Source organism: Aethalodelphis obliquidens, unplaced genomic scaffold, assembly GCF_003676395.1.
Source record: "Aethalodelphis obliquidens isolate GAN/ISIS:26980383/991018 unplaced genomic scaffold, ASM367639v1 scaffold3, whole genome shotgun sequence".
Taxonomy (NCBI): Eukaryota; Metazoa; Chordata; class Mammalia; order Artiodactyla; family Delphinidae; genus Aethalodelphis; species Aethalodelphis obliquidens.
Window position 1 is genome coordinate 9,918,292 of NW_020837947.1, and position 22,132 is coordinate 9,940,423.

The window sequence follows — 22,132 nt, forward strand, 5'->3', positions numbered from 1 at the left end:
ACACACACACACACACACACACACACACACACACACACACACACACAAAAGCTCTTATTTCCCTTTGACAAACTCAGAATCTTCTCTCTTTTCTTCTGAAGATACCGTATGTTCATACATATCTGTCAGTGTCCTTTGTTTTAAAACATACCTTGACACATGTTAAACATAATTCAAACATTTTTACATGTGAGTCTTTTAAACCATATTCACTTTGCCTCCTAAATTTTTAATTCAGTTATTTTTAGACAGGTCAAGTATTTACTTCAAGAATTAATTTTAAAATTCAGGATTAAAAACAAGTAAGTAGTTGAGGCTAGAGCCTTTGCTCTATCAACTTGAAGTTTCAGAAACATAATCCTTGTTTTATTAACCACCTTTTGGTGTGGACAGAGAGAGAGCTATGCCCAGAAAAATAAAATACAACGTAAGAACGTGAAGTAATAAATCTCACACATATACACTTAGACAAACACACACAGTACACATATGTACACATACAAAGTTTCTATTTTAATAAAGATTTTTATGGTGAGGTTAAAAAAAAAAAAAGGGAGAAGTTCTTTTTGAATGTTTTAGATTTTAGCCAGTTTTTAGGCTCTAGACTTTCCCGCCTAAACCTCACTGTGTTAAGTGGAACCACAAAGACACTCGCGGTGCCACTGGCTCTAGGTTGCTTGGTGCAGTGACTATTCACAGCTGTTTCAAATAACCTCCCACAGCTGACTTGCCCACCAGTGATTCCTTCTTCCATGTCTCATACAACGTGATCTATTATTTACTTCTCTGACCTTTATGGTACAGAATATATTTAACACGAAAGGAATGGCCAAGCCAAGGGACCCTCTGCTGCTCTCCGCCCCCGTGTGAGCCGGGGATGATGCAGCTCTGGGCTCCGCATGTGCGCACACATCCACACACAGACCGCCCGCCCGACGGCATACCTGCTTTGTGCCGAGTTCGCAGCGGCCTGCATCACTGCGGCAGCTGCCTCCTGTGCCTTACGGTTCACGGTTGGCATTGGTGGCCCCATTCCTGGCCCTCCCTGCTGAGACATGCCAGGAGAACTAGGGGTCATGCTGCTCATATTTCCAGGAAAGGGTCTGTTCTGCATCCCAGCTGATGGCATTCGTCCCAGGGGCATAGCACCACACGGCTGGCTTGGCCCTTGTCCATGCATCTGGCTGTTGGCATTGATGCCCATGCCGGGCCCTGGGCCGCTGTAGCTTGCACTGGGCACCCCACTATATGTTGGGGGTCTGGAGTAGTTACCTAAACAAAAATCAAACACAAATTAAAGCCTTTTACTTAATATTTGAACTTGTGAAAACATTCACTGGAAACACTTTGTGTCCAACAGTGTCATCAACACAGAACATTAGTCATTTTCCTCATTAACCCTTTCCCCTATTGGCGCTGATGAGGTTGGCAGTCAAAATACGCTCTCTCTGCACATTCCAAAGGCAAAGAGCCACACAGGACCACTGTAACACGGAGGGAGACCCAGGCTGATCACTGAAACCATCTGTGGATGGACACGGGATGCTAGTGCTGAGTGGTGCTTTAGCTCATCCAGCACCTCGTACTCTTACCAAAATTCAACTGAAACAAGTATTTCAGCCCCCAGTCCGCAGGTGAACACCAATCTGAGACTGCACCACTACACCACTACCACACTGGACAGTTACGATAAAGGGTTCAGAAGGTGTAAGAAAACATGCACATGTGGTCAAAATTACCCTTCAAACCCCCACAGGAGGTGTCATGTGGAAACGCGACATTAATCCAGCACAGTTGGCTTTCCTCTGGTGTCTGGTTTGCACTTGAGGCCACGTCTTATGAAATAAGTTTCAAGCACTGGCATGGCGCTCAGCCCAGCGAGATGGTGGCACTATGGGAAGCAGGCAGGGTCCCAGACTGAGATAAGCGTCCACAGTCTCACCTCCCGTCTCTGCTCACACGGGGCACGTGCTCACGGAGTAGAATGGCCTGGACTAGTGCAGTAGTTGTGTTTTCTCTCTCCTTCACACCTTTTCTTTTGATTGAGTGCACATAAACTACATTCAAGTAAACTGAAGGCATATATAATGCCACTTCAATAATAATAATTGCTGAACCATACTATGTGTGAGACATTGGGCTAAGTGCTTTGCATCAATGACTTCATTCTTTTCTCCAATAATTGTATGAAATGTAGGTACGACCATGACTCCACTTACAAATGAAGCTAGTAGGTTAGGATTCAAGCTCAAGCAAAATGATTATGGAACCCATGTAATTAACCAATAAAATATGCTGCCTCCCAATAAGTGACTGTTGAAATGAAATATATGCAAAAGGATAAGTGTCTGTAGAATATGGATTAGTGTTTCTCCACCTGTCCTTACTACTTTCTGGAAGAATCTCCTCATCTATATAACATAACTGTTCTAGGCACAGGGAATGTGAAGTTAAATACAATGCAATTCCTGTTCTCGAGAAGCTCACGACCTAAGTGTGTATATGTGTGTGTGTGTGTGTGTGTGTGTGTGTGTGTGTGTGTAAGGTGGAGTAGCAGGGGTAAGATGAGAAAAAATACAAAAACAAAAAGATAACGCACTGTGAAAAGCATAAGAGAAAGAAGAATAAGTCTGTGTTGGGTGGGGATACGGGGGGTTGTCCACGGTCGGGCGTTGAGTGAAAGGTTTTGAAAAACCACCTTGGGTGGCGACCCAGGCATCCGTGTGGGGCAGGCTTTGGGATCTGGGAGAACTGGGGCTGAGGGAAGACTCCCTATATATACTGACCATGTGACCTTAGAGCTAAGTCGTTTTAATCTTTCTTTGTTTCCTTCTCTTCTCTGTAAAACAGAGATAAGCCTCTTCCATACTGTCTACTTGAAGAGTTGCTGTTAGGATTAAATGACGTAACATGTAAAGTATCTCAAACGTTGAGTGCAAAAATGCTAGGGGGTTACTGTCGGATGGTGATTAAGGCAGAAGAGGGCAGGGAGCGCCTATGGAAGAGGCCGTGGACGACGGCACAGACAGCGAAGGGGCGAACTCAAGAGCAAGTCACTGCTGAGCTTCACGGGGCCGCGAGAAGGGGACAGACGGAAGAGGCCCCCATATACCAGGCTTCCAAGCCCGGGACCTATTCTGAAGGTGAGAAGGAGCTTCTCCAGGTTTTCCAGCAGAAATTGGGTTGGATTAGTAACAATAACAAAAGCCAGCAATTGCTATTTACTGTGTGCTAAGCTCAGTTTCGAGTTCTTTGCATCACCTCCTTTAATGCTTACATCAAGCCTAAGAGGTCCCGGTCATTACCACCCTCACTTTAGGGAGGAGCCTGAGGTGCGGGATGTTGAGTGGCCTGTCCCAAGGTCACGTGGCTAAAATGCCTCAGAGCCACAGTCTGCACCCCACTAGCCACACCCCTGACTGGCCTCTCAAATACTTAAGGAAAACCACACTTACATCACATTATCATCACAGTCGTGAAAGCAGGTCTTCTCAAGTGCAGACCACCTACAGATCTGCAAGAAGCCCAGACTATTCAGCACTGACTGGTATTTGCTCTGTTAGGTGCCTCATGTGAGCTCTCTTACGTGGCTGTCTATGAAGTGTATTACTCACTGGAGACGGTGTGAAGGTCACTGTTCACACAGACCACGGGCCGGGCACACTTTCTGTAAAGGGCTGGAGACTAAATACTTTAGGCTTTGTGGGCTAGATGGTGTCTGTCAAAACTAAACTGCCGGGCTTCCCTGGTGGCGCAGTGGTTGAGAGTCCGCCTGCCGATGCAGGGGACACGGGTTCGTGCCCCGGTCCGGGAGGATCCTACATGCCATGGAGCGGCTGGGCCCGTGAGCCATGGCCGCTGAGTCTGCATGTCTGGAGCCTGTGCTCCGCAACGGGAGAGGCCGCAGCAGTGAGAGGCCCACATACCGCAAAAAACCAACCAACCAAACAAAAGCTAAACTGCCACTGCAGCCCTGACATGGCTGGAAGCAACACACACACAAACGGGAGCCCCTGCGTTACGAACACGACGGCCGGTCAGAGTGGCCCTAATCTGCTGAGCCCCGCCACGGACCGGTCTTGGGACAAGCTTCTTAAGAAAATGCTCCAGCACCACAGAAAGTGACTTGTTACAGCCAGCAGCTACTTTCCCCTGAATATCCCCGGAAGCCAAAGAAAGGCTGGAGAGGAACAACCGAGCGGGGCACTGGCCGTCCGAGGAGGTGGAATGGACAGGAAAACAAAAGGGAAGGGAAGGAAGGGACCGGAGAGGTTCAACATACATCACCTCAGGGGCCTCCGAATTGCATTGTGAGTTAGTCTTTTATGCCAGCACCTCAAATTTAAACTGCCTTTGCATGAAGACACTCTGCCTTTGCAGACGTATATCAAACTGATACTGTTTTCAAGTAAAAGGTGAACATTCACTGTTTATCAAAGTTCTTTATAAAAAGTTCTGAGGTTGCTCTGAATCTCCCATCCCACGGGACCACACAGAAGGTCCCCATCGGTTTTCCCATCACACCGTCTCCACGGAAAGGGCCCCTTATGCTCATCCTGGTTGGGAGGGACGCAGAACAATGGGCAGGATGCTGTGTCCTGCCTCTTCCCACGCCTTCTCAGAGCACAGTCCTCTAAAGGAACTCTTCTCTGCAGCGGGTGGGAGACTCCCCCCGCCCCGCCCCACTGACCTCACAGCCCTTCACTTCCAGATTATCTGATAACATCAGTGAGATCCAGCGGTGCCTTTCTGGCTCTTGCTTTTATTAAAAAGAAACAAACTCATTTACACTTTGAACACAAATGATATCAATTCACATATTCTTGCTATTGCTCTGCAGCTGGTTTCCACCCCCCTCAACACCTGATAAGCGACTCATTTGGTACGAAACTTTATTCAGTGAAAACAAACGTACCCTTTGCTTTTGAAGGAAGTGAAATGACACTTTAATCTTGTTTTACAAAACAAGCATTTACCTGGTTGTTGCAGACTATGCCCACAATGCAGTTTTATATGAGAGTAAGGTCCCTGATTCTGTGGAATTCTGCTTAGAGTTGAAGTAGAATGCCGTTCATACTTGGAACAGAGAAATACTGTCACTCTGGGTTCCTGCACCTTGGGTTTAACTGGCAGTCAGGGGCTGTATTTTAATGAACACAAAGAAACAACTGAGATGTTCAGTAACCCTCTACTTGACTTCTAGCTTTTTCATTCATTTTATGTACTAAGAAGACAAGAGCTGGGTTTCAATCACTTTGCTCAATTCAGCAGCTGGTCTTCGCTGCACAGCAGGAAGCATTCTGTAATCGGGTGGAGTATGCGTCAGAGCACAACCACCATGCACACCCATACACGCACGCGTGCACTTGTCCTTAGAAAGGCCCATTGAGTGCTGGGCCCCCAATCTTATTTTTCCTCAATCAGTTAGGCTGATTTCACGAACTGGCACTCAAAAGCACATGTCAAGGGAATATGTTCTAATTATAGAGGCCTCTATTTGGTAGAAGAAATACAAAGTCCCCTTTTCTTCTCCTTGAAACTTTCAAGACTTCCCTCATTAAACTCACATGCCTGGATAAAAATGGTTTCTAAAGGCTTTAAATGGCTTAAGAGGCAGCAACGGATAAAGCAGAGGCTCTAGAAACTGGGTTTGAATACTGGTCTGATACTTCCTAGGGGCATGACCTTGGACAAGCTACTTAACCTCTCGGGAACATCAGTTTTGCCAGGTAAAGTAACAATAATAACGGGGAACAGGTAGAAAGTGACTAGCTCAGTGCCAAGCATAGAACTACCTAAAAAATGATAGCTATCACCATGATCACCAACAATAATACTATTATTATCAATAAGCATGAATATGATTTTTTCTCCATCTTTTGAAAATGTGTGGAAGGAGTGAAAAATGATTCACACACACACCCCCCACTTTGCCTACTCGATAACATATCTTTCTCCCCAAAATAAACAAAAACCAAATATGTAAGCCAAGCAAAATATGAGAGGAAAAGCCAGGAATGAGAAGCGCAATCTTATTTCCATGTTTCTCTAATAGATTAGTAATTTGTTGGCACTAGCTCTGACAGAAAACAGATGGTTCCAGCATTAAGCACAATGAAGGCTGCAGATGCTGGGCCAGCCCACCTCAGCTGGACGGGTCTTGCAGCCAAGTACGAGAGCCCACAGTTTTCAAGTGGGTTCATCTTGGCACACCAGCTTTGGAAAATTGGTCACCAAATGAATTCAGATTTCAACCCACCAGGAGTTGTATTCAAGCACCAGACAGAGGAAGCCGGAGCTAGACTCTATTCAAGTCACCATCATTAGTTTAGAGGATCACAGATAATTCTGTACCTGACTCTAAATTTTCACATTTGCTAGTTACAATTAATGTTCCAAGCTTACTGCTTTTATTGCATCATTAAATGCTTCCGTTTATTTTACTTCTCAGATTCAACCACACAACAATTACTTATGAACAACTACTACACGCAAAGTCCTGTATTATTTTCCCCTTTGCTGTGGAGGGTAAAACGGTGCACAAATCACAGAACAGACAGCTGACCCTGAGTGGGAAAAAAATAAATGGATAATTAGCTACATACGATGATAAACACATTTGTGACTTAGGGCTAAATTTGGCCAGTAATCATCACGTCACATAGCCATCTACTACACAATTTTAAGTCATGTTTATTGAGGTAGAATTTATATGCATCAGCAACCATATATGCCCTATAACCACCAGCACAGTTGAGACATGGGATATTTCTATCATGACAAAAAGTTGCCACTTTGTGGTCAATCTCATCCCCACCCCTGGCAACCGCTGATCTGATTTCTCTTCCTACAGTTTTGCCTTCCCCAGGATGTCACATAAATAGAGTCACAGTGTGCTGTGTCTGGCTCCTTTCACTCGGCACCGTGCTTTCCAAATTCACCCATAATGTTGTGCGTTATCAGTAGTTTGTTCCCTTTTGTTGCTGAGGAGTATTCTATTCTGTGAACGTTCGGGCTGTTTCCAGTTTCTGGCAATCACGAATAAAGCTGTTGACGTTTGCACACAGGTCTCTGAGTGGATATATGTTTCATCTCTCTTGGTAAACTCTAGGGATGAGAGTGCTAGGTTGTATGATAAGTGCATTTTTAACTTTGTAAGAAACTCCACTGCAATACATATGAGAGTTCTAACTTGCTCTACTGTACATCCTGATATTGCCAATTTTTAGAAAATATGAGCCATTCCAGTAGGTGTGTAGCGGATACTGTTGTGGCTTTCCTTTTCATTTCTCTAATGACAAATGATTTTGAGAGTATTTTTCATGGATGTAAGATCCTTGCTGTGCAAAAAAAAGTTACATTTAAAAAACCTTCTTCCCACGCTACCTTTCTCTCAGACTGATCTCACAGTGCTGTACTTCCAGCCACTGCTTCAGGAGAGAGACTGACTGAGTAAAGACCACAAATGCAGATTCAAAATGAAAGTGAACTTACCCCAAGTTGCATTAAATCCTACTATTTGTGGGAATAGCGATAATTTATCTTTTGAACTGATATATGACACCATATTTTTCCTAGGTCAACATGCATTTTAAAAAGTCTTCAAAATGTAAAAATAATATTACCTAAAGCTTGTAAAAGAGGAGAAAAGACCTATTACCTTACAGTATGACTTCAGTAGTTTGGGTAGTTTTTTTGGTAGTTTTGGTAGTTTTCTTCCCACATATGTTACTTTTGGTGTTTTTTCCCATATATGTTACACAGTTTAACTCCTTTAAAAATTCACTTATACAGTGATGCAAGCGCAATATAGAAAATATAAAAGCACAGAGAAAACCAGACAACCATGGGCTTCCCTGGTGGCGCAGTGGTTGAGAGTCCGCCTGCCGATGCAGGGGACGCGGGTTCGTGCCCCGGTCCGGGAAGATCCCACATGCCGCGGAGCGGCTGGGCCCGTGAGCCATGGCCGCTGAGCCTGCGCGTCTGGAGCCTGTGCTCCGCAATGGGAGAGGCCACAACAGTGAGAGGCCCGCGTACCGCAAAACAAACAAACAAAAAAACCCAGACAACCATGATCCTTAGTGCCATCTCCCAAAGATAATTCTTCAGCATTGAGTAGTCAACCCAATACCCATCAAGCAGCAACGCAGGGTCAAGAAGGTATACCAGTGTCTCTGGAACACTCTGTCTTCATCCATTTAGGAAACAGTTCTTAAGAGCCTCTAATATGCCAGCTCTGTGCTAACAGATGGGGATTCAGCAATGAGCAAAGGCAAAGAGCTTACATTCTGGTGGCAGGAGACAGGCTAATAAACAAATCTAGAGCATGTCGTGTGGTGTCAAGCGCTCTGAAGGAGAACAAAGCAGGGAGAACTTACACAGAGTGGAGAGGGCAGGTCCCTGAGCCAGTGACAGAGGAGAGCCACGCGGAGAAGGGAGCTGTGTGCGTGCTGGCTGCCTCTGTGTCGAAGCGCATCTTTGGAGAAACCACCGCCGCCAAGGCTGACGTCACACACAGGCTTGGGGGACATATGGTAAGTCCGATGCCAGTATCTAACTTCAGAGCAGTGAGTCTTGAGAGAACAGGCCCTCAAGGAGCAGGGCCTTCAGAAAGGCCACACACACGCAGACATTTCACACACAATGCTCAGTTTCCCCTTCTGCAAAAAGGGCGTGATACGAGATTCTCTATCTCGTGTGATTGCTATGAGGAAAAAAATATTAACAGTAACTATTGCTGGACACTGACAATGGTTAGAATTTGTCAAGGAATAGAAAGAAACTGTTCCAATATTAATGTAAGGTAACTTTTCAATCAGTGAAATTCTTTTTATTATATATTGCATCATATGCCTAATTTTACTTTCAAGATGCACAGATATTAAATTTATTTCTCAAAGTATAAGAAAAAGTAAGTCCTCACCTAAAAAATGTAAAATTGTATTATCTTAATTCAATAGCCAAATGTGGCATAAAACAGTAAAATCCCTACGGTAAGGAACGAAGGATTCTCAGTCACTGTCGTCACAGGTGCCTGAGCACCTGCGTCCTCCCTAGGCTCAGAGCCGCTGTGCCCTGTGCACACCCACGGACTGCATGGGAACGGCGCCCCCTGGAGGGAGAGCTCTGATCTGCTTCACCTGACGGCAGGTGCAGGAAGCCTTCTGAAAGGACCCATGGTACCAACTCCTAAAGATTTGAAAAACGGTCATTTCTTTTCAAACAAACATTTGAAAAAAATGGCAGAGCTGTGAGCCTCAGGAAAAGGCACCTTGCTAAGATGTAAAGTAAAGCTGCAAGTCCACATCCTGCGTTTCTACACTGCCATCCACAATTGTCATGATCCAGGCCTGTGGTACAAGTCCACCGGATGACCACGCCCCGCGAGGTGCTTAGTCATTCAGTGAGGGGAGGGGATGCTGGCACTCTGTGTGCTGTTCATTTCAATAAGCAACGTAAAATAATTAGCTTCACACTAGTCAAAATCAGTGTTGCTTTATGTTTTTCCTTTTTCTTTCTTAAAGTTGATTGGTACTTTGTTTTCCTTACTTCTTCCCTAATTCCCAGGTTTTGATAAAATCATGATGATTATCAGTCTGCTAAGAAAAATTCATGCTTAAACCTTTTAACTTGAAGGCTAAATTTGAGCATCAAAAGAACATGGCATTAACCACCTTTTGCTGTAAAATGATCTACTACAATCTGTTTTTGCTACTGTGGGCAAGATAAAGATTTAGAATTTTTTAACAAAGCCGTATAGAATATGGAATTAATACTTTTGCCTAGTAATGTCCATTTAACCATAAAATAAAGGTAACAGGAAGCAGTGAACATATCAAGTATATTACAAACTGTTTTAAGAAACAAAAAATGAGTGAAACCGAAGGGGGAGTGATCTGCACAGAAACCAGCCTTTGGAAAAAGCCAAAGAAGAAGATCTCCAATCTGCAGCACTGTCCGGGGAGAAAACATGAATCCATGTGGCAGACACATCTCACTTCTGTAGAAGAGAGGCTGAATCTAGTTTACTTTGAGAGTAAGAGCAGAGACTGAAATCTTGGGTCATGGTGACACCAAGGTTGCCATGGGTCTGTAAGGCACTCTTCAAGTAGCCAGTGGGCTGCCAACTGGTAACATTTATATGTTGTTCCTCTGAACTGGAATAGCTGTAAGATTATTAATGTGCAATTCACTATTTTGGAACTGCATTCATTTCAACTAGGTATCGTCTGAAGTTTGCCTTTGCTGAATCTGTGAGAAACATTTTAATGAAAGAAGGAGAAGGAAGAGTTCTGATGGCATCTTATTTATTTTAGAGAAAAACACGTTAAACCCTTCTGAAAAGCCTCTTTGACCAAGTAATTTAGGAATAAAACGTTCTTCAGACTCACCTACTTAGAAGTTCCCTGCTTCCTAAGACACACTATACAAATTAAGGCATAAAACCAAGGCTGAGCCAGTGTACAACGTGTGTAGCTGTAAGGGGTGGCCCAGACACTAACATACAAGGGAGTGATAAGTGGAGGGGAATCTAGGCTCAGAATCCCTGTTAGTTGCCCAAGGTAATACTCCTAATTCCTTGCAAAACTAAGGCTAGACCCTCACTTTTTGCAATTAGTGACAAACATGCCAAAAATACTTGTGGACAGTCTGTGACAGACACTGTTCTAGAGAACACACAAACAAGACAGTGTCTGTCCTTAGGAAATAGAAAGGCTGTGAAGATGAAATTGATTTCCGCTCCCTTTTTCCCATACAAAGGCATTTATTAATAATTAACATGTCAATTACATGATTGCTTTCTATTTATTAGAGCAAGTCTCTATGGCCCTTCCTACTGCAAACCGTTTGTAAGGGTAGTTATTTTACACGTGCCTGCTTGAAGGTAGGAAAGTACTATTTCATCAAGTATACTGCAATTAAACACTTTTACACATTTAGATTGGCTTCATCCCATTAGGGTATTTTATTTTTTTAATTATTTTTTTATTTTTTGCGGTACGCGGGCCTCTCGCTGTTGTGGCCTCTCCCGTTGTGGAGCACAGGCTCCGGACGCGCAGGCTCAGCAGCCATGGCTCACGGGCCCAGCCGCTCCGCGGCACGTGGGATCCTCCCGGACCGGGGCACAAACCCGTGTATCCTGCATCGGCAGGCGGACTCCCAACCACTGCGCCACCAGGGAAGCCCCCCATTAGGGTATTTTGATATTTGTCCAAAACTGACTGGGTGTTTCCTGTTACCGGCGCTCAAGGTCGCCTTTTGTATGGGAGGGGGCATCGCGGCCTCGATGATGGCCTAGCAGCTGTTGGGAGACCGTCGAGGAGCCAACGCACTTCGGGGCGAGGAAAGCCGCCGCTCTTCGGCGCATCCTTTCCGGAGGTGCTTTGGGGCCTCGGGGATTCCGTGGGTGCAGAGAGAGGGCCGGCCGGGTGGCCGAGCCGCGGGTAGAAAATGCCTGCGGCGGCGCCTTTGTCACCCCGCCCTGCGGAGGAGCTCAAAATAGCAGCGTCGAGAAAATGCGGCGCAGAGAGAAACGCGAGCCAAAGGGGGAAGCCCCGTTAGTACGTTTAATAATTCAGATTTCACAGTATCATATACACTTCTAAAAATTTCTTCTTAATATGTTATGTTTTTCCTTAATCTCTAGTATTTCTGATGTATTTCCACGCCTGCATTTCCCAAATGTTCCTTTGCTCCCTGAAGGCCAGTGGTTTGCCTTTTGCTTCCTTCTCTCTCCGCTCACTGAAGGAACGGCAGAGAAGGAGTACATCTCAGGCCTGGGAAGCGACGCACCAGTGGCTCTGTGAGTGGCCTCTGCAGTCTCCCTCCGTGTGAACCCTGGCTCTGCCCTTAACAGCTGTGGGACTGTGCGTACATTACTTAACCTGCTCCTTTGCAAAATGGGATAACGTCAAGGGCTTCCTGTTAATTAATAAAAATGGGAAAGTATGTCTGAAGTTGAATCCTGGTGTCCCACCGTGTGCCCGGGGCAAAGGTGTGTATGTGGTGCACGCCTCAGTCTCTTGCTCTGTCAAGTGGAGTAATAACAGTACCTATAACACAGCATGTTGTGAGGATTAAATGAGTTAATATATGAAAAACACCGAGACCAGGACCCAGTAGTGTTTGATAAACGTTGCTGGTTGTTACTAATAATTTTGAAGAAGCTGCTCCTGACAGCAAAAAGGTTATAGCAAAAAAGACTGTAAAATATTTTCCCCTGAGATCTCTTAAAAACGAAACCAGCCCAGAAGAAAGCCATCTAGTTACTACCAGACATAGAAGATGTGGACCGATGACCCTGTGGGTCGCTGCACAAGCCATTCTTTCCAGACATCAAAACGTGTAACGCGAAGATGTAAGCTGAATATTTTACTAATAATTTGAGTAGTTAATTAAGAGAGAGAAAAAAAAATACTTCATTCGGGTCTCTATTTAAAATGATCAACCAAGAGAAATGTAAAGGTAAGAACATTTACTGAACTGAGTGACGCAGGTCACAAGCGTAATTTCCTGTCATTCAGTGTTTGCCGAGGAGAGGATAATGCAAGGAGGAACGCAAACAATTCTGATTTGCACACAGAGCACTGAGACACTGACTGGCAGCCCACAGCCCTGGGAGCCAGTCGAGGAACCCAGGAGGGGACACGCCTCAAGGTGGAATGTGCTAGAATGTGCTAGAGATGCCTCTTGGAGAACATTGCCGAGAGCACAGATGTGCAGGCACTTTTTTTCAAAGTTAGAAAGTGCTGTGTATGGAAATGATCAGCCTTATTTTCAATTGTCTCTAATGTCAACCTAAACTCAGCATTTATGCCTTAAAAAAAACCCCAAACAAAAACCTTCTTGTCTACATAACCAAAATGTTACGCAGTGGATCCAGTGGGCCGCGTTAACATAAAAGGCCCTGGAGTTGAAGCAAAATTTAGACTCAGAATATGAGAAGTAGAAGCAACTTCCAAGGTAACACCGTCTAATTTTCCCATTTTCTATAGGAAAAGTAAATCCCAGAGAGTAAGCAACTTTGCAAGGGCACACAAGTTTGGGTGAGAACCCTCACAGGTGCAGTGTTCCTAAATCAGGAATCAGGGACTTCCCTGGCGGTCCTCTGGTTAAGAACCCACCTCCCTAAGGCAGGGGCGGTGGGTTCGATCCCTGGTCGGGGAACTAAGATCCCACGTGTCGCGGGGCAACTAAGCCAGCACACTGCAGCTACTGAGCCCGTGCTCTAGAGCCCACACGCCACAAGTAGAGAGAAGCCTGCGCGGTGCAACGAAGAGCCCGTGCGTGCCACAACGCAGATCCTGTGTGCTGCAACTAAGACCCAATGCAGCCAAATAAATTAAAAAAAAAGAATCTTAACATTCAACGATTCCAAAAAACTGAGGGTTTTTTTCAGAAAATAAATCCATTCTATAGAAATTACCTTTTGTGTTATTACCTAACTCCTAAAGCATTAAGTGTTTTCACAGCCGTTCACAAAAGACTCATCAGATAGTCCGAGGCTCCACTTCCCCTTATTTGAGAGCAGCACAGGACGAGACTTCAAGAGTGAATTATTAAGAGTAGAGAAACCAGTTTTGAAGATAACAGGAAGCCCTAGTGAGTGCTAGTGGTTAAATCCCAGGCCTCCAGCCACCCCTAATTCTGAGAATAAGGTCCTGACCTCCAGGATTCTCCAGTTACATTCTGAACAAAAGTCCATATTTTTCTGTGCGTATCACAACTTATAAACTGCCTTTCCAACCTTCACTAAAGTTTTCTTCCTTTCCTGATAGCCGAAGCCCCCCAGTTTTGAGGATACCCACTGAGTGGGTGCAGCGGGCAAGTAGGCGCTTTCACAGCTAGTGACACGTCCTGCCTTAGCTCAGCAACAAACTACCACATGTCACAACTACCTGGGGCTGATGGGGAACTGGGAAGACACTGTCAACTGGGACCTTAAACTCCTAGAGCTTACTGGAATTCACAACACGGAACTCCATTTATGATACGGTATGAAGGGAATCAAGCAAAACCCACGTCTGTATCCACCCTGACTACGTGCACATGGACAGAGGCAGGAAGGGGCCATGGAAAAATTTTGTTTTGGGTGTTTTAATATCGTTTTCCCGACAACAGAAATAGCTGGAATGTAAAATGACAGAGCAGCATGAGGCAAGGCAATGGTGCTACACTGACAGCATTGAAGGTGCTTAAAATCCTCCCGAAAGAGATCTTCAGAAAACAAGACATTTTCAAACCGTGAAGCAAGGAAAGCTTTTCTGAGAAACACCTGGTAAAGAGCCGAGAAGGTGCCTGGCCTCCTCAAAGAATCGTCCGGCCTGCCAGGTATTTATTTGATGGCCGGAGAAGCTCAAAGGTCCTCAACGCAGCACGTTTTCCAGAGGGACAGAAAAGCTCTCAGAAATATTAAGGCTTTATTAAGTCAGGGGAGCCGACTTTGTTGTGGAGGTAGCGAACATTTTACTACAGTTTCCTACCGGGCATTGTCTTCACTCAGAATATTCTGGTATTTTCAGAAATGAGGAAGCTCTGGGAATTGTGCCAGGTTAGCTCATTCTCTCTAAATTATCCATTAATGTCTAATTTAAAGAAACAAAATATAAAGAAGGTGCTAATTTCAAATGCCTTACTGCCAAAAGTGACTTAGAAAAAAAAAATATATATATATCAGGTTAAAAACCCTGATGAAAGGATTCTGCATGTGTAAGACAAAACAGACGTCAATGTCCAGGAAGGCAGAATGAAAATGGTGTATTTGGGGCAAGTTCCACTTATTTTTCTACTCTTTCCGTTTTGAAAGACATGTCCATTTCAGGCTTTGTCCTGCCTTCTAAGAGTAAAACTGGTAATGACTGTGAAAATCGGAACCATTATTTACCTGATAGAGCACTTTGGAGACAGATTAGATGAAGAGAGATGAGAGATTTCATCTGGAGACACATGAAATCCTTCTGAGTAGTGAGAATATTGTTACAAACATAATTACAGAGAGGGAGGGGACAAAGTTAGAATACAACATAATGAAACCTAGGTTTTAAATCAGAAACTTTTTGAGGACAAGCATTTAGAGCTATGTTGCAGAAACAGGCTTTACTCCTTCATTATTAACAGCACACGTATGAAGGGCACTTACCGCAGTGTCTGATGCATGAATGCTTAATGAATAGTTGCTATAATTATTCTTCCCATCACTACGGGCAACTGAAGGACTGTGGGTTTGCATTAACCTCACAGATCTGTCAGGTAACAAATAACTGGATCTTAAAAGATGTTTATAATGTTAAGGTCTTGAAGGACTAACATATTAACAAAATTTCTACAACCTACTGCAGTGCATTTTGGAGAAACTTTTTTACCTTGTGGTCCATACTGGCTCATCTGTGGACCGTAAGTCCCACTTGAGTTACTCTGCTGAAAGCTACTGATTCCAGGATGCATCTGGCCTCCAGGAGAAGGATGAGGCGACATGGATGGTCCTGTCTGTTGAGGTCCATATTGAGACATCTGAGGGTTTCTTTGTGTGCCTGCCATAAAACCTAAGTGAGAAATAAATGGAAATATATAAATGCAGGTGACAAAAGTGAACATGGAATTGTGTCAAAGGTAGGTGGGAGAAGACTGGTGCTGTGGGATTCCCCTAAAGAACATCTGAAGACATCTCAAACCCAGTGTGGAGGACGTGAGAGGGCCCAGGGGGGCTACCCTAGTCCTCACTCTGAGCTCTCACTAGAGTTCCTGGGAACCCAATGGACTGTGGACATGAACTAGGGAAGAGGAGAAGAGGGTGAACAGGCCAATAACCTTGACCTCTCCTAACCTCCATTCTTGCCTGGCGGGACATGTGCACGCCCCTCAGAGCCTCGGCTCGCTCCCCGATCTCTGGGCCACATGTCCCCGCTCACTCAAACATCCCACCGCTCTCTCAAGCCCAGGCCAGCACCCAGCTCTCCCCTGCACATAACCGTTTTTCTCCCCTCTGATCTCCTGGGGCCACAACTGTTCACCGTGACTCCTATAGTCCTGCCGACTTACCACCTGATTCACACTACCCCTCGGGGGGAACTGCACACAAGTGGAGGGTCTGAAGTGTCCTCTGCTTTCCAAACAGACCCTGACTTCCTTCCAGTGTGCCACCCACGATTCCTTCCTCCCGCCCCGATGTCCTACGGTGTGATGGATCCATTGGCACGTCTGTTGCCTCTACTTCCGAAATGTATCTTGGGTCACTCCTCTTCTCCATTTCCTCATCTACAAAAGCCAAGCTGCCCAGCTACCATCTTCTCTCCCACGACCAGACATGGTCATGGTCTGGCTCACCCCTCTCAGCCCTGCCCCGTTTTTGTGCCTTTTGGTTCACTTTCACAAAGCCGCCAGAATGACTTTTCAGGAATAAAAAAGGAAATCAGAGCGTATCTTCTCTGTACAACCATCCTGCCACCAGGCTTCTCATTAGACCTGGAACAAAATGCCCCCATCTGACTACGGTCTTTGGGCTCTTTTGTGGTCTGGGGTTGCCTTTCTCACTTTAACCCCACTTCCTATAGTTTTCTCTCCTTCTCACTACCCTGAAGTCCACTGGCCTTCTCATGCTTCCTAGAAGATAACATCAACCTCTTTCCCTTGATAGAGCCTACTCTCTCCCGTTGCCTCTTCCGAGAGCGTCCTACTGCCGGTTCCTTCCTGTCCTCCAGGTCCACCTTCCCTGACTGCCCTGGCGGCGCCACCCTTTCTCCTCACGTGCTTTTCGTAACATGTAATCATCTTATTTTATTTCTGACTCACTTAAGCTCTCCCTTCCCCACTAAAACATAAGCCCCACGAAGGCAAGGATCACGTGTGTGCTCTCTGCTGCGTTCTCAGCGCCCAGCAGGGTGTCTGGCACGTAGTAAGTATCAAAAACTATGTGCTGAAAGAATGAGTATTAAACTCCTCCCGTACTCAGAGTGCTGAGCACAGCACAGTAGGTGCTTAGCAGGTAGTTGGACAAATGGATAAAGAAAATACACCTTTCAGTTGTGCAGGACTTTTCATAAAGTCAAGGTACGTCGCCATCATCAGTAGTTCAGCCAAACGTAAGCAAGTACATAGAATGAACTGTGAAGATGCATTCAGACAAAGAATAGCCCAAATCAAGACAGGTAGCTAAGAAAAACATACACCATCCAACCAGAAAACTAACAAAGGGCAGTTTGAAAAAAAACCTCCCAGAACCCAGGAGCTAGAGTTGCTGAGAGTTCACAGGTGTCAGCTGAAGGCTTTAGTACAGGGTGAGTGCAGAGAGGGGGCAGGTTTCCACCTACTCCAGAGGAGAACTGAGAACAGTGGCTTGAGAAAGAGAGTCTCCTGAGGCAGCCGGAGGGGAAGATGATGCCTGCATCCAAGGTCAGCTTAAACTTAGGGGGTTAAGCAGAGTAGGGCATTTACAAAGGCCATGGTTTACATTTCAGTAAGAAAAAGAAGAGATCTTCTAACACTGCTTCTGTCTAAAGAGATAGACATAAAATACAAGTACGTAGAGCTCTTCCTTATTATCCTATTTCATTTATTTATAAAGATAAAGTCATGTGAAATTGGGCTCAATTGGCGGCTCCCAGATACAAATCATCATAGAAAATGTTTGCTTTTTCAAATCTGAAAACAAACAGAAATCAGAGTGCTAAAATTACTATAAATGATTGCATCTTAAGATGTAACATGAAATATTTATCTAAGCCTGACTATAAAATTCTCAAGAGTTTCATATAGAGTCCTGTTTAATAAAAAAAAGTGTTTAAATTCCATACAGATTGTATACGTTTTTCTTCCTTTCTTTCTTTCGAGAATGGCTGCTTTCTTCTTCATTAGTTAAGGAAAATAATACATGTCCGTTTTTTAGCATTAAATTTCACTTCAACCAAGAAAGTGTCCACGCTGAAGGATTTAGAACTGCTGGTAACACAGCACATCCTTAAGTTACTGCTGCCTCTTGAACACTTACTATAAGCTTAAGGTTTGCTCAAATGACTTCTAAGAAGAATTCTTATCTGGGCAAGTTATTTATTTCTGACTCTTTATTCCGTCCTTAACAATATGTATATATATGCCATGATCCACTTGAACTGTCTCACTCATCACTGGAATTTTGCAGAAAATCAAGTTTGTCAAAAGGCTCATAAAGAGGTAGAATGTTAAGCTAATCCAAATGGAATGTGTAGCAACATCAAATTCCAACAACAAGGTTCTGGGGAGTATGGAGCCCACCTCCTTCCACAGAAATTAAAATTGGAAAAGCTGTTTTGTTCTCTGTACGCTTTTGCAACGGCACCACTTACAAGAGGTTTCTGAAACCTTGTTTTATATTTTTGGTGAGACGCATCCCTTTCATGTATTCCCCAAGACAATGAAAGGAGGTGACATAGTTTCACTGACTCTTTTCTGAACTACAAGCATCGAAAGGCAGTCAACTGGGAATAGAAGGCCTACATTACAGCTTTGTTTGTGTCGCTAGCTCAGAATCTGGTAGAGTAGACAGATATGTAAATAAATATACTGCAGTGTGTGAACTGATCAAAACTAGCTCTGTGACCTTAGGTGAATCATAATTTATCTGAGGCTCAGTTTCCTCACCTTAAAATGCAGATGAGGTTGCTGCAAGAACAACTGAGACAGCACATGAAGAGGTTCTATAATCTGAAATGTATACACAAAAGGAAGACAGTATGATGATAACTTTCTGGTTTATAAACTGCCATGAGTGTCTTTTAACTCCTGAATACCCCACGTATTCAGGTGTAGTTTCCAACTAGCATGAACAAGCTGGTTTTTATTTCTACATTTGTTTTTTTATTTAAATATGTGGGATCCACAGTACTCCAGTACTTGTGTAACTGTCTACAAATTCCAAAAGCTTAAAAAGAATAGACCCCATCTCCTACCACTGAGTTCCCCTGGTCAAAGACAAATGGTTTTTTAATGTATCCTTTCAGGGATATTTTATAATTGGATTGTGTTAGATTGTGTATTCCTTTTATCATGAGTAAGGCTGAACATTTTGTTTTACAGCAGTTTTGACTCCTTTTCTACAACTATTTATATCATTTGCCCATTTTTCTGTTGGCCCCTCTACGTCTTGACTAGGGGAGCATTTCATCTTGCAGATTCAGCCATTATTACCAAATAGCTGTACAGTTCACCAAAACTCTTGCACCTGCAATCCTATGAAAATTTGGTCCTTCAGTGTGATTAACACTGGCAAAGGCCATACGCAGTCTTAGCAGGAAAGCAATATGATCTGACTTGCATTCTCAAAAGCTAATTCTGCCATAATATGCCGCAAGAAGAAAGGACTGAAGGAGAGTAAGGCTAAAAGTTAGGAGACCGGTTAGGAGGTAGGTAAAGTGATCCATAATATATAGTCACAATGAAATGCCAGCAATAATCCTACTAAAAAGGCTTCCGTTATGGATATAACCATATTTTTAAGAGGTTATTGAGTATCATCATAATCTAAACAAACTAATGAAAAATTAGAAGACAGAAGTTAATGAAAAAAGAAGTATTTCTACTTTTCATCCTAAAGATAGAGACCTGCATGTGCATTCTTTGTTTCCTCATCTATATAATAGGGACAACTGTATCTACCTCATAGGGTTGCTGCGGGGATTAAATGAGATGATACACGTAAAAAAATTTATAGTAGTGCCTGGCACACAGTGAACTTTCACTAATCACTAGCTATTACTATCATTATATATTCAAAAAAGGAAAGCAAGAGAGGCAGCATGCTGTGACAGCAAGGGAACTGACTAGGATGTCAGTCGAGGGCCTTCCACATTCGCTGTGCAGAATGCAGCAATTAACCAAGCCTCTTGGCCCTCAGTTTCCTCACCTGTTAAATGGTGAGGGGGAAGACATACGATATTTGTAACGGCACTTCTATCTCTAGTTCTCTATGATTCTGGCTTAAACTTTTTTGTGTGAAAAATCTAATTCAGGTCTAAAATTTGCATGTATATTTATTTGTGGGATATTCTTCATTTTGTTTTATTTTAACCTTAATTTTGAATGAAATAAATGCTAAAATGTTTCCAAATATCAAAGTTCAAACAATAATTTTCTATTTATGGTGACATATTTGATTGTATTTTGCTTCCTTTAGAAAGTTATAAAATGGCAGCTTGTAACACAGTTTATGAACAGAAAAACTGACAGCTGAGAGAATGAAGCTGTTTTTTTCTTTTTTTTAAAGTTGTGAAATTTTTCTAGTTATAAACCATCTGAGTTTAGAAAACCTGACTATCTAGTAAGGAAAATTTAGAAAGTATAAAGTGAATTTCCCATATATTATAAAAGTATGTTGAATTTCTAGATGTATTATGGAATTATATGCCCTAGGTAAATAATCTTACATGGAAAATTCAAACTTTGGAAAAAAGTACTAATTTAGATAATTATTATTTACATTATATAAAAGAACTTACTGAAATAAAAATCTTAGAAACTATATGAAAATGATTTGTACACTTCATCCATAAAATACATGCATAGAAGGCTTATATAAATGGATTTACTATTTTTGAGTCCTTCATTACATGTGTATGCAATCACGAACACTTGTACAACCAAACTCCAGATGAAGAGGTGCAGGCTCTATTCTGAGAGAGAAGGTAATGTAGTAATAGGACACACACACACACACACACACACACACACACGCACACACCATCTGTTTGAAATCACATGTGGGTTAGAGGCTGCCTCCACCATCCACTGTGTGGACTCACGGGTTCTCTTGTATGAAACAGTGAATGCACTTCCTGTCCTGGCTTCCAAGATCATTCTGAGAGTCAAATAAGAAAAACGTATGTGACTGTGCTTTTCTAAACTGAAAAACACCATGAAAATGCTATACAAAGGCATTACTATTGCCTTTTTAGTGATGCTACAAGCTCTTCATTCACTGTGTGAGTTCTGACCTAAGCTATCATACTGGTAACTCAATCCACAATAATGATACACAAATCTTCTATCAGCATGCCCTAATTTTACTCTGGCATTCATGGAGCTGTGGTAAGAATAAGAGAGCATTAAAAAAAAAAAAGTAAAAGATATGATCCTTGTCCTTGAAGAATTACCATTTAGTTGAGTAGAAAATAAAACCTGGGGACTTCCCTGGTAGTCCAGTGGTTAAGACTTCGCCTTCTAATGCAAGGGGTGCAGGTTCGATCCCTGGTTGAGAAGCTAAGATCCCACATGCCTCATGGCCAAAAAACCAAAATATAAAACAGAAGCAGTATTGTAACAAATTCAATAAAGACTTAAAAAAATGGTCCACATCAAAAAACAAACATCTTTAAAAAAAAACAAAGAAAGAAAGAAAAGAAAACCTATCAACAGGGAAAAATGATAAACTAAAGTCACAGAGCAACCGAACGAGATTCCAGGCAGCATCCTCGGTGCTGAGGATGTAAACCATGAGCAAAACAGTGTCTGCCCTCGTGGACCTCACATCCTAGTGGCAGAGACGGCCATCTAATAAACAACTAAAAGTTAAGTACGAGTATAAGAAAACAGAAGTACAGGAACTCTGAGGGTATAAGAGGAGGACCCAACTTAGACTAGGGACAGTGAAGTTTCCCCAAAGAAGTCCTGTTTAAGCTGAGACCTTAGCTGAAGTTAGGATGCAGGTAAATCAAACTAAATCCGAATAAGTCTAAGACTATGTCTGACCGGTGAAGTGGATGCCACAACGTATATTCTTGGAAGCCAAAGTTCCTGCCTTCAGCTGAATCCTAGCGGTCACTGGGCACCCTTTGGTTTGGTTAGGTCTTGTGAATGGTTGGTTTAGCATTTACAATCCCTTTCTTGAAGGCTTCCCCTAATTCTGCTGCTAAATGTAAAGAAACCACAGGAAAAGGCAGCATCACCCCTCTACAACGGCCTGCCCTCTCACCTACGGACACTGACATCCATGTCCCATCTTTATGGACTTTCCTACTTTCAAAAGGAAACCTCGTCCTTGCATCCAAGGCAGGGCCTCCACTTGATGCTCTGAATTCCGACCCTTCTCATCTCTCCAGGGATGTTCAACAGTGTCTGTTCAACAAAACTAGTCAATGGCTCTTGACTGCTTAACAGAATGAAGCCA

General features: G+C 43.4%; 1 protein-coding gene across 8 annotated transcripts in view; it reads right to left on the minus strand.

The window, feature by feature from the left end:
* Positions 1 to 22,132, minus strand: part of ARID1B (AT-rich interaction domain 1B) — a 412,304-nt gene that overhangs the window by 58,701 nt on the left and 331,471 nt on the right. For all 8 annotated transcript variants that reach the window (XM_027082651.1, XM_027082627.1, XM_027082631.1 and 5 more), the window contains 2 exons: positions 15,363 to 15,542; positions 945 to 1,272 (listed from right to left, as the gene is read on the minus strand). In XM_027082651.1, coding sequence (XP_026938452.1) covers positions 945 to 1,272; positions 15,363 to 15,542 — 508 coding nt within the window. The remainder of the gene's footprint in view (positions 1 to 944; positions 1,273 to 15,362; positions 15,543 to 22,132) is intronic.